The sequence below is a fragment of the Leucopleurus acutus genome (genome assembly GCF_964270905.1).
Source record: "Leucopleurus acutus genome assembly, chromosome: 2".
Classification (NCBI taxonomy): Eukaryota; Metazoa; Chordata; class Mammalia; order Artiodactyla; family Delphinidae; genus Leucopleurus; species Leucopleurus acutus.
In genome coordinates, this window is record NC_139143.1 from 133172072 (window position 1) to 133187439 (window position 15368).

General features: G+C 37.9%; 1 protein-coding gene across 3 annotated transcripts in view; it reads right to left on the bottom strand.

Moving 5' to 3' along the window:
* The window catches only part of LRRC7 (leucine rich repeat containing 7), a gene marked incomplete at both ends in the record, with an annotated part of 381292 nt that overhangs the window by 126190 nt on the left and 239734 nt on the right, over positions 1 to 15368 (bottom strand). For all 3 annotated transcript variants that reach the window (XM_082833990.1, XM_082833989.1, XM_082833988.1), the window contains 2 exons: positions 4189 to 4333; positions 10608 to 10682. In XM_082833990.1, the coding sequence (XP_082690116.1) occupies positions 4189 to 4333; positions 10608 to 10682 (220 nt within the window). The remainder of the gene's footprint in view (positions 1 to 4188; positions 4334 to 10607; positions 10683 to 15368) is intronic.

Sequence of the window (15368 nt, forward strand, 5' to 3'; positions counted from 1 at the left end):
CTGGGGTAATCTATCTCTGAAATTTGAATACCCACTGCCATATTCATCTATGCTCAAAGGGTGACTGAATCACTTTAGCTTCTCTGATGTATGTGTAAGAAACTATAGACCTTGGAAATATAAAAGAACGCCTGAGCTTGTTCATCAATTGTGAAAAGACAACAGGGGACTATGAATTACAGCTAAATGAGCTAAATCAAACTACAGCTAAATCAAACTACTGTCCCTGCCCACCAGTGGAGCCAGAGGAGGGCTGACAGTCTCAACATTGCTTGATGTGGTCACGAGAAATTTTGGGCTGGGTTACAGATGGCTCTGCAAACATGAAACCAGGTTGGAAAGCAGTCTTTAAGAGAATCACAGTTCCTAAGTCTGAAGTAGTGGTGAGAAAATTTCGAGGCAGGATAGGGATTAAGGCCAAAAGATTGATGCAACAGATTTTTTTTGAAGAATGGAGTAGTGGCTCTGACAATTGACAGAAGCTTCTATAGCTTTAAAGGTTTAAGTGAGTTAGGGCTCCCTTCTTAGTTCCACGTCTGTGGACTTAAGGGAACTTCACTCATTTGTGGTGTGGCTGCTTTGTCACTCACATATTCCATCCAAGGGTGTGCCCTTTGGACACATTCTGGAGCTTCGGTAGGAATCTGGTTGTTCTTGGAGTGGGAAAAGGCCAACAGCCTCAGCTCTGTTGCTCATGACTTCCTCTTGCAGATAAATACTACATAGCTATATCATATCTGCTTGGACTCTCTTCTACCCTCAGGCACCAAAGGTACTTTATCCTATTTCTTCCTCAATTCCCCACCTCTTTATCCTATATTCCCAACTCAGATGTACTGAAGAGAAAGAAAAAGGAGGCTTTTTTTGCTATGATTTTAGCTACTTATATATAAATATATAATAAGCAGCAATGTATTAAATATTACTATCAAAAATAGCTAATATTTACATGGCATTTACCCTAGATAATAGAATTTTGAAAGCCAAACGGCTGTGCACTCATCATATCTAAGATTATAATAATTATTATATTATTATAGTACCTAACATTGATTGAACATTTACTATGTGCCAGGTACTGTTCTAAGCAATGCTACATATATTAATTCATTTATTTCTCAAAATAATCCCCTGATGCAAGTACTATTACTTCCCCACTTAAAAGATGATAAAACTGAGGCACAGAGAGATTAAGTAGCTAGTGTAAAGTCACACATTTAGTAAGGTAGAAAAGCCAGACTTTGAACTCGGGTAGCTTGACTACAAAACCTGTGTCTTTAACCACTAAGTGAATAAGATACATTATTTTGGAACGTAAAAAAATTATATTCTCATTTACTGAGTTTCTCTGCTATCCAAAGAAGCTGATTATTAAAGCTCTATCTTGAAAATGTAAAGAGCCCCCTTCATTTTCCCTGCAACCAGCACAAGGAAAGGGACTCAGCATACAGGGTTCATTGTTGAATATATCACTCCATTCAAATACCCCACAACTGCAGAATTAAAATAGGTGTAAAGGAAGTAAAGATTTTATTTTAGTTGCTATTTCCCTTTATTAATACTGTGACGTTTCTTGTCTTTTATTCTTTTAAATGTTGGTAGTTCAATAGACGATCCATGCTCAAATAAAGAAGAAGAGATGCAATTTACCATCCAATCAGAATCAACAAATTATTTTAGGACTTTTGAACAGAGTTCCCAGGTATTTCTCTTGACCAAGAAGGAAATTCTTAGAGGAAAGTTAGCCATTCTACGTGTATAATCAGGTACTCTGGCAACTCTGCAGATGTATAAATGCAATTTTCCCTAAAAGGTCAATAGAGTCCAAAGATAGTTCCAGGAGTAAGCTACTAACAAGTTACTTTCTTAATCTGAGAACCACTCAGATTCTAAGTGTGAAGGTGTTAAATATGTTATACCACCTGCCTGTGCTGGTCTGTTTTATCATCCCAGGATCTAATCTGATATTTTCTATCATCTATACATGCTGCCTTCCCCAGACCAGAAGGCTAATTCCCTAGTCTGCTTTCTTAATGGAAGATATTTTAAACAAATAATCATATCATCTTTTATTTCACAATGTGACATTTTCATTTCCAGAATTTCTAATTGGTTCTTTTTTATAACCACCTGTTCTTAGTCATAGCTCCTGTTTTTGTTTTATAAGTTATTTTTATTTTTACAAATGTTATTCTTCCTTTTATCTATTTGAGGATCTGCACATACTTAAAATTTTTTTTTTAACATTGCTTGATAATTTTGGTTTCCCTTGGGGTAAATTTTCCTATTGTTTGAGTTTTGGGTTGTTGTAACATTAGTTTTCCTTTAAAATTTTTGTTTTCATGCCCATTTGTGAGGGTGAATATTTTTTCCTTACCTATGCTCACCCCTCCCTGCCTGGCACTCTTATGGTTACCTCCACCTGACCCCCAAGTTTCTGGAGTTCAGAACCAGGTCTTATATTAGCAACATGGTACTCTCATTTGATGTGGATATTGCAGATTCAGTCCAAACCAGCTTGTGACGAGCCATAATTTTCAGCAGTGAATCTGTATCTGTTCTCTCCTTCCACCCTAGCTCTACATATTAGTTGCAGGTTTTCTCAAGTCTCTCTTTGCAGAAAAGGGTCCCTTCCCTGCCTCAGTCCCTGTAAGTCTGTATTCTTCTGTTACGCTTAAGGTCTTTTTTTTTTTTTTTTACTGCAGAAACAATTTATCAGTCAAGCCTGGGGTCATTGCTGTGTTTCCATTATGTCTCAAATCCAGGTATATGTTCATTCTTCTTAAGCAGGGCAAAATTATTTTATTTACTAAATACTTAAGGAGCACTTACCATACACCAGGCATAATTCTTTGTACAGAAGAGGCAGTAATGAACAAATATACGTTCTTCTAATATAGTTTTTCCATTCTCATTGTGTCTTTGAAGAGGCATGGAGTGGTGATTGAGTAGGAGAGTAAGATATGTATTTTGACCATATGGTTATCTTGACCAGATGACCATCTCTATCATCTTGACTAGAGGATGCTCTTTTAAACTATTATATTTCCTTACCTTCTACAACACTAAATAGTATTTTCTAAGCTTATCTGATCATAAGTTTCATCTAGGGTATTTAACAAGAATACAGAACAGAGGGCTTATTACACATTTATTGAATCAGACTTTTCACAGAACGAGCCTGGAAATGTGGAACTGTTTAATAAAGCTCTCAGATAAGTCTTATGGTCGAATAAGTTGGAGAAACACTGTTATAAAAATATATAATTATATAAATAAAAAAGTCATCAAATCTACAAAGAAAGAAAAGCCAGCCTGTTCTGTTAAAACTAGTATTCTCTATTAGCCTAAAAGAATAGTGAAAATGGAAGCAATAAAATATTGAAGAAAAATTTGGGAAACTGTTTTTTCTTCTAGCTTCCCTTCAATCAGGCTACCTAGGTTGTGACTCAATTTTTAGAAGCATTAATAAGTTCCAGACATATGATACATCTAATTCAGAGTGTTAAAAACTACATTCCAAAGTTAAGTAGTTTGATGATTACTCTCCTAGCTGTTTCCTCTCATAAATAATAATAATAAGATATACATACAAAAGGTTTACTCATATTTAAATTAGATTCTTTCATTATTTTACTCAGATAAAAAGTTATGACAAAAATAGATTGAGTGGTTAATATATACTAACAGACAAAATATCTGGTCTATGAATCTTAAATATAAAGGTGAGATGTCTTTTTTGAATAATAGAAATATGAAGATATTTCATATTTATTGTGTTATTCCTAATTATAGTGATGTTACAATAATAGTAAAAATAGAATATAGCCACGCTGTGGATAGAAGCTACTGTAATTCTATAGTAATAAAAGGAGACATACATGTTTATCAAAGTACTTAAATCTAAGATATATACTCCTTTTAATAACATTTTACAACTTAGGAGATCTAAAATTATTTAAAATATATCAATTTAGTAGGATCATTTTAATAGGAGAGTCTTCTTGAGTTTGACAACTATAGTTACCATTTCATTTTAAGATATTGGTAAAATATTTTATCACCTTGAATAATGATCATGCTAATTTATTAATATCATGCTAAGAGTATATACCCTACATCTGCGAACAAACTATAGAAAACAGTATATTTGACATAAACATTCGTGAAGAGATATTACATTCTCACCTATAGAGTCAGGCAACTGTTGCAACATATTGGATGACAGTAAGAGGTCCTCCAGGGCTTCACATCCAGAAATGTCCAAGTCAACTGTTTCTATTCTGTTTTTTGACATATCCAGGTATACCAACATCTTTAACTTCCCTATAGACTTGATGACATTGCATAAACTCAGGGTTAGTTGAGAAACTTTCAGGAAATATTTTAAAGTTGTAAAAACCACAACACTATAAATTAATTTTAAAAGCAAATTCAATGATAACAAGTTTTGGCGAGAATGTGGAGAAACCATAACCCTCATACATTTCTAGGAGGAATGTAAAATTATACAGCCACTTTGGAAAGCAGTTTGGCCATTCCTCAAAATATTAAACATAGAGTTTCCATATGACCCAGAAATCCCTAGGTACATACTCAAGAATGAAATATACATCCACAAAGAAACACAAATATTCAAAGCAGTGTTATTCACAACAGGCAAAAAGTGGAAACAACCCAATGTCCATCAAATGATGAACAGTTTAACAAAATGTGGTATATCCATAAGCTGCAGTATTATTTAGCAATAAAAAACAATAAAGTAGCAATACATGCTACAAAATGGATGAACCTTGAAACATGCAGTGAAAGATGCCAGTCACAAAAGACCACCTATTGTATGATTCCATTTATATGGATTGTCCAGAATAGGCAAATCTATGGAGTCGGAAAGTAGATAAGGATTGCTAGAGGCTGAAAGGTCAAGAGGAAGGGAGTAACTGCTAATGTTTCTTTCAGTGGTGATGGAAATGTTCAAAATTAGATTGTGGTGATGCCTGTTCAATTATGTGAGTATTTTGAAAACCATTGAACTGTATACTTTAAATGGGTGAATTTTATGATATGTGAATATATCTCCCAACAGAGATAATATGTTAAAAGATAGCAGCAATAATCTCAAAGTTGCTGTAGAATTAAGTAAATTGAAAGAAAGAAAGAAAGAAAAACGAAGGAAGGAAAAGAAAGGAAAAAAGTTGCCACCTAAACAACATATGCTGACATTCTGATTCTTACAATTTCAAATGCATAAGAAAGGTATTAAATCGTGATTTGGACCTCATCCTACTACACAGAATCAATTTGTTCATTCAACAGTTCTTTTGAGGATCTACTATGTACCAGGGCTTTTGTTATATACTGGAGAACAATCATGAATAAGTCAGCTATGTGAGGGAAGAGACTTGTCATGATATAGATAAAGTCTTTAAGGTGCTTATAGCAGTGAAGGAAACTGTCAAATAAATAACTATAATACCCTATGATATGTACAATAAAAAAAGCATGTAGAGAATGCCCTAGAAACAAAGGGATGCAAATTGCCTGGAAGGCACTGCTGTCAAGAAAAGGAGAAACTGTACCTGGAGGAGAGAGCAGCACAGAGAAGTGTGAGGAAGTGTGGTGTGTTTGAGGGAGAGTGGGAGATTCAACGTCACTGAATACAGTGATGAAATTAAGCATCATAAGAAGCCAGCTGTTAAATGGCCTTGCCTGTCATGTGAGGATTACGTGATCTCTATCTTATAGGCAAGGAGAGCTATTCAAAGCTTTTAAGATGGTGAATGACATAGTCAGATTTGTGTTTTGAAATAATGACCTCAGGGAAATGTGAAGGGAAGATTCATGACTGGGGTTAGAGTAGATCTGAAAGGATTAGAAGAATTTGGAAGCAGTTTAGCTGAGGAGATGAAAGGGACCTGAGTTAAGGCAGCAGAAGTGGGGATGCAGAGGGGATGGCTCGAGAAAAATTTAAATGTGAAATGATTGGATTAGTAACTGATTACTGAGGACAGGGGAGGAATCAGGTCATACATTGGGCAGGGAGTGAATAGTGATTGTTTAGCTTGGACATGTACTATGGGAATTAGAGCAAGATAAAATCCTTCATTTTCCTTTTCTTTAAGGGCATGAGTTGCAAATAAATGTCCCACATATATCTGTGTTCAGTGGGTCATCTGCTTGTTGGTCTACCTGTATACAATTTACTATGCTGTCTCTACTTATTTGACAGAGTATAAACACATAAATATTACATAAACAAATTTATTATGCAAGCACACACTTGGCACTGTGTTAAGTACTTTATACATATTACTTGACATAATACTTTATATTCTTGCTGCTCAGAATGTGTTTTACACAGCAGCAGCATTGGTACAACCTGGGAGTTTGTCAGAAATGTGGAATCCAGACCCACTCCAGACCTATTGAATCAGAATCTGCACTTGGACACACATTAAATAAAGCTTAGAGGTTAAGTAATGTCACACGCTGGTTTCCCTGAGAATTGGAGACAAAGAGAAATTTATGAGAGAGATTCTTGGGATTAATACCAGGGGAAAGAAAGAGGGAAGGAAGGAAGCAGGATTGGACAGATGAAGGTGGGCTATGATGAAGTTTTGAGGAATTCCTCAGCTGACCCTTCAAATAGTATTGAAGTAGCAGGGAAGGGGCCCGGCCTTCAGAGTCTTATTTGGTTGATCATTGGATGCAGGTCTCCTGGAATAGGGGTGTAACCCTGCATGAGAAAGTTCTCTCAGCTGAGGCAATTCCTGAAGAGGGTGGAGAGCTGCAAGCAGCATGCCCAGAAGCTGGGGAGTTCATCCAGGAGGATGATGCACGACAGGATATACTACAAGTAACATTCCAAAGTTTCTCCATTAATAAGGGGTGGAGCTAAAATTCAAACTCGTTTTTACCGGAATTCAGACTGCAAAGCCTACCGATTACATTAGCACTTTCTGACTGATGCCTTAATTAACTCAGCTCATATCTCTAGCCCTGCTCCTCCAGTTCCCCATGTGGGCAGAGGGTGAACACAGTCTTAGAACAGGTGAATAGTTGCTAGGCTCGGAACTGGGTACTCTGGGTGAGTCAGGCCATGGGGCTGAGTTTCTCCTCATGCCTAGAAATATGTTCCTTGGAAAAATACTGTCACTTTACTTATATCTCTCCACCCCAAGGAACTATTATGTTACCTTAGCTCATCTCTTCTAATGAGCATAGAAAGAATAATATATATGATTATGTGTTTATGTGTGTGTATATTTCTTTTTTTGTTTCATTACGATGAGGAAATTTCTTTTCTTTTTGAAGCTTCCTGAATTGCTATCTCCAGCAAACTCAATAAATATTTTGGTGTGAAGTTTCTAAATATCTTTTTTTTGGAAGGAAAATAACAATTTGGTGTTTATTTTTATCTTTCTAAAGCCTTACTTTCAAACATCTTATAAAAGCAATAGTAGCCTAGAGTGATAAAGGCCTTTGAGGCCCAATGTCTCAGAGTTCTTGAGGATGCTGAATGTTGCTCCAACATCTCTCTGAACATAGAGGGGCCTACAGATGAGTGGTGGGCAACAAATAAAATGTCAAAGTCATCACAAGCAAAAGAAGATACTGGAGTTTGCTGTTTAGTTATATTTTGGTTGATTGATCTTAGAGTGATGGCCACAAGACAGAGCTCTGTAGCAAACTAATGTTTGATCATTATCTATTTGCTTCTCTGATTTATGAAAAACAGTGGAAAAATGAAAGCCCAGGCTTCCAAAAGTATTTAAAAAGTATATTAGCTTAATGTATTTTGGTACATAAACTAAAAATAAAAAGGAACATGCTTTTTTTCCCTGTGTCTTATGACAGCAGTCCCCAACCATTTTGGCACCAGGGATTCGTTTCGTGGAAGACAATTTTTCCACAGACCGGGGCGGGGGAGGGGGGATGGTTTTGGGATGATTCAAGAGCATTACATTTATTGTGTACTTTATTTCTATTATTATTACATTGTAATAAATAATGAAATAATTATACAACTCACCATAATGCAGAATCAGTGGGAGCCCTGAGCTTGTTTTCACTTGCCACTCACTGATTGGATTTTGATATGAGTCTGCAAGCAATCGATTTATTATGATCTCTGTGCAGTCAAACCTCTCTGCTAATGATAATCTGTATTTGCAGCTGCTCCCCAGTGCCAGCATCACTGCCTCAGCTCCACCTCAGATCATCAGGCATTAGATTCTCAACCTGGATCTCTCGCATGCACAGTTCACAGTAGGGTTCGTGCCCCTATGAGAATCTAATGTCGCTGCTGATCTGACAGGAGGCGGAGCTCAGGCGATAATGCCAGCCATGGGGAGCAGCTGTAAATACAGATGAAGCTTCGCTCGCTCACCCACTGCTCACCTCCCGCTGTGTGGCTTGGTTCCTAACAGGCCACTGACTGGTACTGGTCCATGGCCCAGGGGTTGGGGACCTCTGTCTTATAACACTAAATATTTAGGATTAATTATCCTGTGAAACTGTCAGACATGGGCTGAAGACTGCATTCAAGATTAGCCTTTCAAAGTCAAGCATGTCTAGGTAATTGCATAACAACTAACTGCCAGCACTGGACATCCAGGAAACCATGTCTGTTTAGGGCAGGGAGGTGTGGGGTATTCCCACAAGGAGCATCACAAAATGTGGAATTCAAGTGTACTAACTAAAGTGGGAAATCCACTTAAACTTGGCAGTATGTAATAAAAAATCTACTTTTGAAGGAGAAAAAATTAGGCAGCACTGTTTTACAGAAGATTTAATCACTACTTTTCCATTTAAATAATACACTAACTAAGGGATTAGAGGTCTGAGTTGATTTCCAAGGTTGGATTTGGGGAATGGAGTAACTGTGAAAAGTAAGATGAGCCTAATTCTCATTTATACCTTCTATTGATTCTATAGCAACAGAATTTTGGAGCATCAGAGGAACAAAAGCCTCTGGAGCTGGTATGAATTACAGACCCACCATTTACTGGCTGTGTGACCTTGGCCCAGTTACTTACTCTTTCTGTTTCAGTTTCCTCATCTATAACATGGGATTGGTAATAAATCTGCTTCACAGGGTTGCTGTGAGAATTTGGTGAGTCATTTGTAAAATGGCTAGATAGTGCCTAGCCCATGATAAATGCTATGTAAGTGTTTTTGAATACATGAATACATTGAAGAAGCAGGTATAAACTTTTCCAACTAGACATACATTCTGATTCCTCAGTACTTGCATAAGGGATTGATCACTGTCTTACTTGTTGCCCCAGGGTTAGTACATACCTTGAATATGATACAAATCAGTCTCTGCTATGTGTAGTGGAATATAGATTTGTCTCTCATGTTATATGTGAGTCCCTCAAACAAATATATTCAAGGTCATTGAGTATATTATTTTTGTAACCCTGACATTAACATGGTTTCTAGTTCATAGAGGTATATTTGTGGTTTCAAATGGTTTTTGAATAACTCAATAAATAGAAAACATGCATGCTTTTCTGTTTTGCATTTGTGATGAAAGTAGAAATGTATTCCTTTGGTGAGAGGAGAAAGTATTTTTTCCCTAATCTTTTGTCATATTTTCTTCTTTATGTGGTCCCATGCTTGTTCAAAAGGGAATAAGCTTCCTGTTCTTGTTGCTTTTGCAATCATTTAAAAAAAAATTAAATGTTAATTCAAACAAGGAATAAGTTTGACTTTGGGAATATACATCTAAATCTCAGTGGCTGAAGAATTATTACACAACCAGCTGCCCTGGCTTCTTAGCCCAATGCAAGGAGTTTAGAGTTGGCTTTCACCAGAGACCCTTGTGGTTGTTGTTGTTGTTGGTGGTGGTGGTGGTGTGTGTGTGTGTGTGTGTACATGCTTATATTCAAGTGCATGTGTTATGAGTGGTAAGAAGCAGTGTTTTATGGAAAGCCATTCTCTCACTGGATGAAAAAGGAATGAATAGTCACACTCAGTGAGTTGACTGATAAACCTACTTTTCAGGAGGTATTATTGGATGTTCTGATAACCTACTGATAAACCTACTTTTCAGGAGGTATTATTGGATTATTGGAAGAAAAATCGATTCTAGTTTAACTTTCTATTTTTAACAATTTATGCTCCTTGCCTTTTTCAAAAACTCAAATATGTTCTATTGGAAATCACCTGAACCAAGAGAGAGAGATTTGTATTGTGCAAGAGCTCTAACAATATGAGCAGAAACCATTATCTAGTTACCTACAAGAAGGTTGCTTTTGTAAAACTAAGACTTGGTATAATGTATAGCATTGTTTTTCATTTAACAATATGAACGTTTCAGCTTTTGAAAAACAGTAAATAGGGAAGGAGATGAAAAATATACACCTAAGAGAACACTAAAAATTTTCATACATTTTACACACCTATAACACTCATAAAAGTTATATGAAATATTAAAAGAAACAAATTAGTGAAAAACACTTGATGATGGAACACTCCTAACAAATGTTTAACTTTGAAATGAAAACACTGGGATTTAAGATGTAAGATTAATCATTATCAGTTACAATTAATATACAACATAGATGCTAGACAACATGGCATAATAAAAACTTACATACCCCAGGTAGCACTTGCAATGCATTATTATCCATCCACAGCTCCCTTAAATTTTGTATTTGATCCAGAACTTCAGGCTAGGAGAGGAGTAGGGAGAAAAGAGAGAGGAGAAGAAAACTAAATTAGTCTTTTCTTGTCACAATACAAGATGTAATTTCTTGGATCTGGAACTTTGATTTGGGAATCTAGTGTTAATCCTATAAGAAATTCCAAGTTTAACAGACCTCTTCCAGCACAACTGGTAATCCCTGAGGTAGCCAACCTAGAATTTATGTGGAAACAATCAGAACAACAATAATAAAAGTTAAAATCTATTACTCTCCCTTAACACCCTACAATTATCCTTTGTAGTATTTATTATACTCTACTCTGTCTTCTTCACTAGAGTATAACTTTTTGAAGGGCAGAGTAATGTTTGGTTTTTAATCACTGTATCCTCATATCCCCATTGTTTGCCATGATACTTGGTAAATAGTAGGTTTTTATCATATGTGTGTATTAACACCATACACAAAAACATCTCCCTCCCCTCACCCAGCTCCCAGGCATTACATTACCATGATGTGTTAATAGTATAAACCCACCCTAAGAAAGATAAGAAATCTTTTCATTTACTCAACAAATAATTAGTTGTTGAATAGTGAGGATGCCTACTACGAGAAACACACAGTGCAGGATCCACAGTTATTCAAACTCAGTTCCTGCCTGGAAGTAGCTGATGATCTAATTGGGGAGACAAATGCATATAAACAACTAAAACACAAGGCATCGTATGGGAGAAAAGAATATTGTAGAGAAGTCCAGAGAAAAAAGAGAGAGAATATAATCAAGGTGTAACCTACAGTGCATAATGAAACACTTTAACTCCCTAACTAGAAGCTGTCTCTAGCTTCTATCTCCTGGGCAGCAGACTATATATAGAAGATAGAGGTTGTTATTGCTGCCAGCATCATTTCTTGATTTATGATGACCTCTTGTTGTTTTCTTTTCAGAAATCATCCCCTCCCTCACCCTAAGGCCACCTGCTTCCCTTGAAGTTGAATCCTTTTTACCACTTCAGGGAACTGACAAAGGCCTAAGCTAATTAGTGCATTATCTTCACCTGGCCACAGGGTTTGGCTCAAGGATCCATTCAGAGCAGATAAGAGAAATGGTTCTCTGATTGGAACTTCTGGGGAAAAGACTTGCTCTTGCCTGCTGGATTTGAAACTGGAAGGGTACAGTCCTGGGGGCTTCAGGCATGAGGAAAGGGGCAAAGCCTGTTTGAGTTAAAAGATGGATCCTGATGACATCATATAAGTCTAGAATTAAGCCACACCTGAAGTCAGATTTTTTTGTCTCTTCCAACTGAAAAAATTATCACTGAAAGAAGATACAACCATAGTTTAATAAAATTTGAGACCTAATTAGGAAAGCCAGTGTATTTGATAGAATACTTGTGGAAAAGAATGGAATTGTATCAATGTTACTATTAGACTACTGATAATTGTGGGTCAGTACAATACACTTCAGAGACTTCCAGGACTACTTTGGCAATAGTCTCTGATACCTTTAGCCTGCAATTACAGTGGAACGTGGTACTATTCCTGGGAGAAGTTTCATTTATAACAAGCATCAAAACTTAAAGTTATGACAGGGAAAAAAAGGACTGCATGAGTAAGTGCTGGGGGATATTTTGTGTAGGAAATATTCCACTGTCACTTACATCATAGGGAACAGGTAGTGAACTACTCCATCTCTGTACTGGAAAACATCGGTCACATGATGCAGTTTTTCTAAGCCCAGGCATCATGCAGACTTTAGGAGAAGAGAAAGAGTTGCATACCTGATAAGTTCAACACAACCTTATGTATGTAATAAGATAGAGATTAGTGTATAAACTTGAAACAATGAGCCTTATTCAGGATGGACTAGATTATGCTGTGGTAACAAATTAATCCTGAAATCTCAGTGTCTTACACAACAGGATTACTTCTTACCCCATGATCTTGTGTTACCTGCAAATCAAGACTTCCAGAAGAGCCAAAGCAGGAACGACTATGGAAAACTAGCCACTGCTCTTAAAGATCTCAGGCTGGAAGTGACACATCACTTCTGCTTATAGCTCATTGTCCAGAACTGTTTATATGGCTAGGACCTAAGTTTAGGGAAGGCTGGGAAATGTAGGAGGAATTCATGGAATATTTGGTGAACACTACTGCCCCTGCCACACAGTGACACCATATGAGAAAAAGAATGACAAGAAGGAATATATAGTACTTTCATAATTTAGTTATCCCTTCATTCAGTAAGTACTTATTAAACAGCTTCTAAGTTCCAGGCACTGCACTAGAGTCATAATGCATGGTATGGTCTCTGCCTTCAAGAAACCCATGGTCTATTTCTTGAGCAAACATACAAAGAACAAATACATGACATTATGGGAATATAAAGAAGGGGGTACCTATATGCTTTAGTATTGAGGGAAACCAGACATGGATTCATGGAGCTGAGATATGAAGGAGCTGGTCAGAAGAAAGGAGAGGAGAGGAAACACATTTTAGCCAGAAGCAGAGTGGTGAGAAACAGCATGGTGTAGGAATGGTAACAACAGGCAGTTTGCTTTACACGATTGTCAAGTTTAAAAAGGAGTAAGTAGCAGAAAATGAGGCTAACAAAAGAAGGTGCCGGTCTGTGAAGGCCTCATGTTTTGTTAGGGAGGTGGGACTTTACCTTATGGTCTAGAAGCATAAAAACTTTCTAAAGGAAAGTGATTTTGGCAGATCAATGTTTTATATGTATCACTCTATTCTGGTGGAAAAAAGAAACAAAGAAACCAAAAAAGCTTATTAGGACTAGTAAAAAAAAAGAGATAATGAGGGATAAAGATAAGTTGGATTCAGAAAACGCTTAGAAGATGCATGGCCCCCAGTTTCGCAGTACTTAGTAGTGCCACCAATGGAGGTGCAGACTTTGGAGGTAGGAGCAGATTTATGAAAGAGACTGAATTTAGTTTTGATCATGATTAGCTTTAGGTTCCTGTGAGACACAAGTGGAGATGTCCAGAAATCAGGTGGCTATTAAAATCTGAAGCTTAAGGAATAGGTCTGTGCTAAGGTTGTACGACTTAGGCATTTTGTGGAAATAGAAACCCATGTGGATGAGCTCCCTACGGGGAATGTGAAGGGACTCAGAGGTGCAGGTGACCGAGGAAGGAGCCCTGTGGAACACTAACACTTGAGAGTTGAAAACAGGAAGTGCTGCTGTCAAAGCCCATTAACAATTCCCAAGAAATAAAAATAGGATCTTGGTAATAAAATAAGTTCTAACCTTTGTTTCCTTTGTACTTTGTCTAGTTTCACTCGCTCATAGGGTGTCGGGTGAAGAGGCCTTGCCCCCCGCACTTCAGACTAGAGTTCCTCGTGCAAAACAGCTGAGCCCAACACCTCAGCTCTAGGCCGTGTGCAGAAGTGCTGTGCATGATACCGAAATCCAAGATGGTGGCAGTGGGCCATGTGCAGAGACGCTGTACCCAGCACTGCGATCTGGAGTGACTGCTGGAAGCAGCACAGCTGCACCAGACCCAGGAGAACGCTGCCCCTGCCCTGTTGAGGAGACCCCTATGAAGCAGCCCAGCCCATAGTCCATAGGGGAGAACTTGTGCTCTAGGGCACGAGCTTGCACCTCTCCATTCTCTGATCAAAGAATAAAGCTTTCTTTTGCTTCGGAACCGAACTCAGTCTCATTCTATTGGCACAAGCAACACCAAGCAGAAGGACCCTTGTTGGGGCCCGACTCGAAAGGGTCAGTAACAGAAGGGCAAACTACAGAAGAAGGCAAGAAGAAATGGAGTCCAGAGGAGTTTAAAGGGTTATTAAAGTCCAATGAACAGAATTGTGTTAAGAATAAGTAAGTGAACAAGAGTATCATACACTGGAGAAGTGTCCAGTAAAATAAGAGATGAAGATATCCACTCAATTTTGGAAATAGCAGCATGCTGGTAACCTTACTGATAGCCATTTCATGTGATAACTGTATTATAGTGGGTTGAAGATAAATGAGGCAAATAAATGCGGGCAATACAGATAGAGTATTCTTTGTAAAGTTTGGATGAGAGGTGAGGAGAGAAGTTGTGGGGCTAGGTAGAAATTGAGGAAGTTGAGAAAAAAGAAATCTGATAGGAAGACACTAGCAAAGAGGAACAGATTAAGGACAGACAAAATGGTATAAAATTAATGGAGTAAATGCCAAGAGGTGACAAAAAGGATGGGATTGATAGCACAAAAAAGAAGGTCTGCCCTTGAATAGAAGTGAGACACCTCATTTACTGAGACTCAAGGGAAGGTAGTAAGGTTGATGTGGTTGTAGGTGGGCATGGTGGGGGAAGGCTGGAAGTTGAGAGGGAGCATGTCTGACGGTCTCAAATTCTCTTAATGAAGTAAGGAGCAAGGTAATCTGTTGAGCTGGCAGGGCAAGAATTTTCTATACGAAGAGCATTTTGGGAGAATGGTTCATACTGGAATCGTTGGAGGGGAATCAAAGAGGAAATTAAGGGCAATCAAAAGAGCTCTATCGGGCTTTCCTGGTGGCTCAGTGGTTGAGAGTCCACCTGCCGATGCAGGGGACACGGATTCGTGCCCCGGTCTGGGAGGATCCCACATGCCGCGGAGCGGCTGGGCCCGTGAGCCGTAGCCGCTGAGCCTGCGCGTCCGGAGCCTGTGCTCCGCAACGCGAGAGGCCACAACAGTGAGAGGCCCGCGTACAGCAAAAAAAAAAAAAAAAAA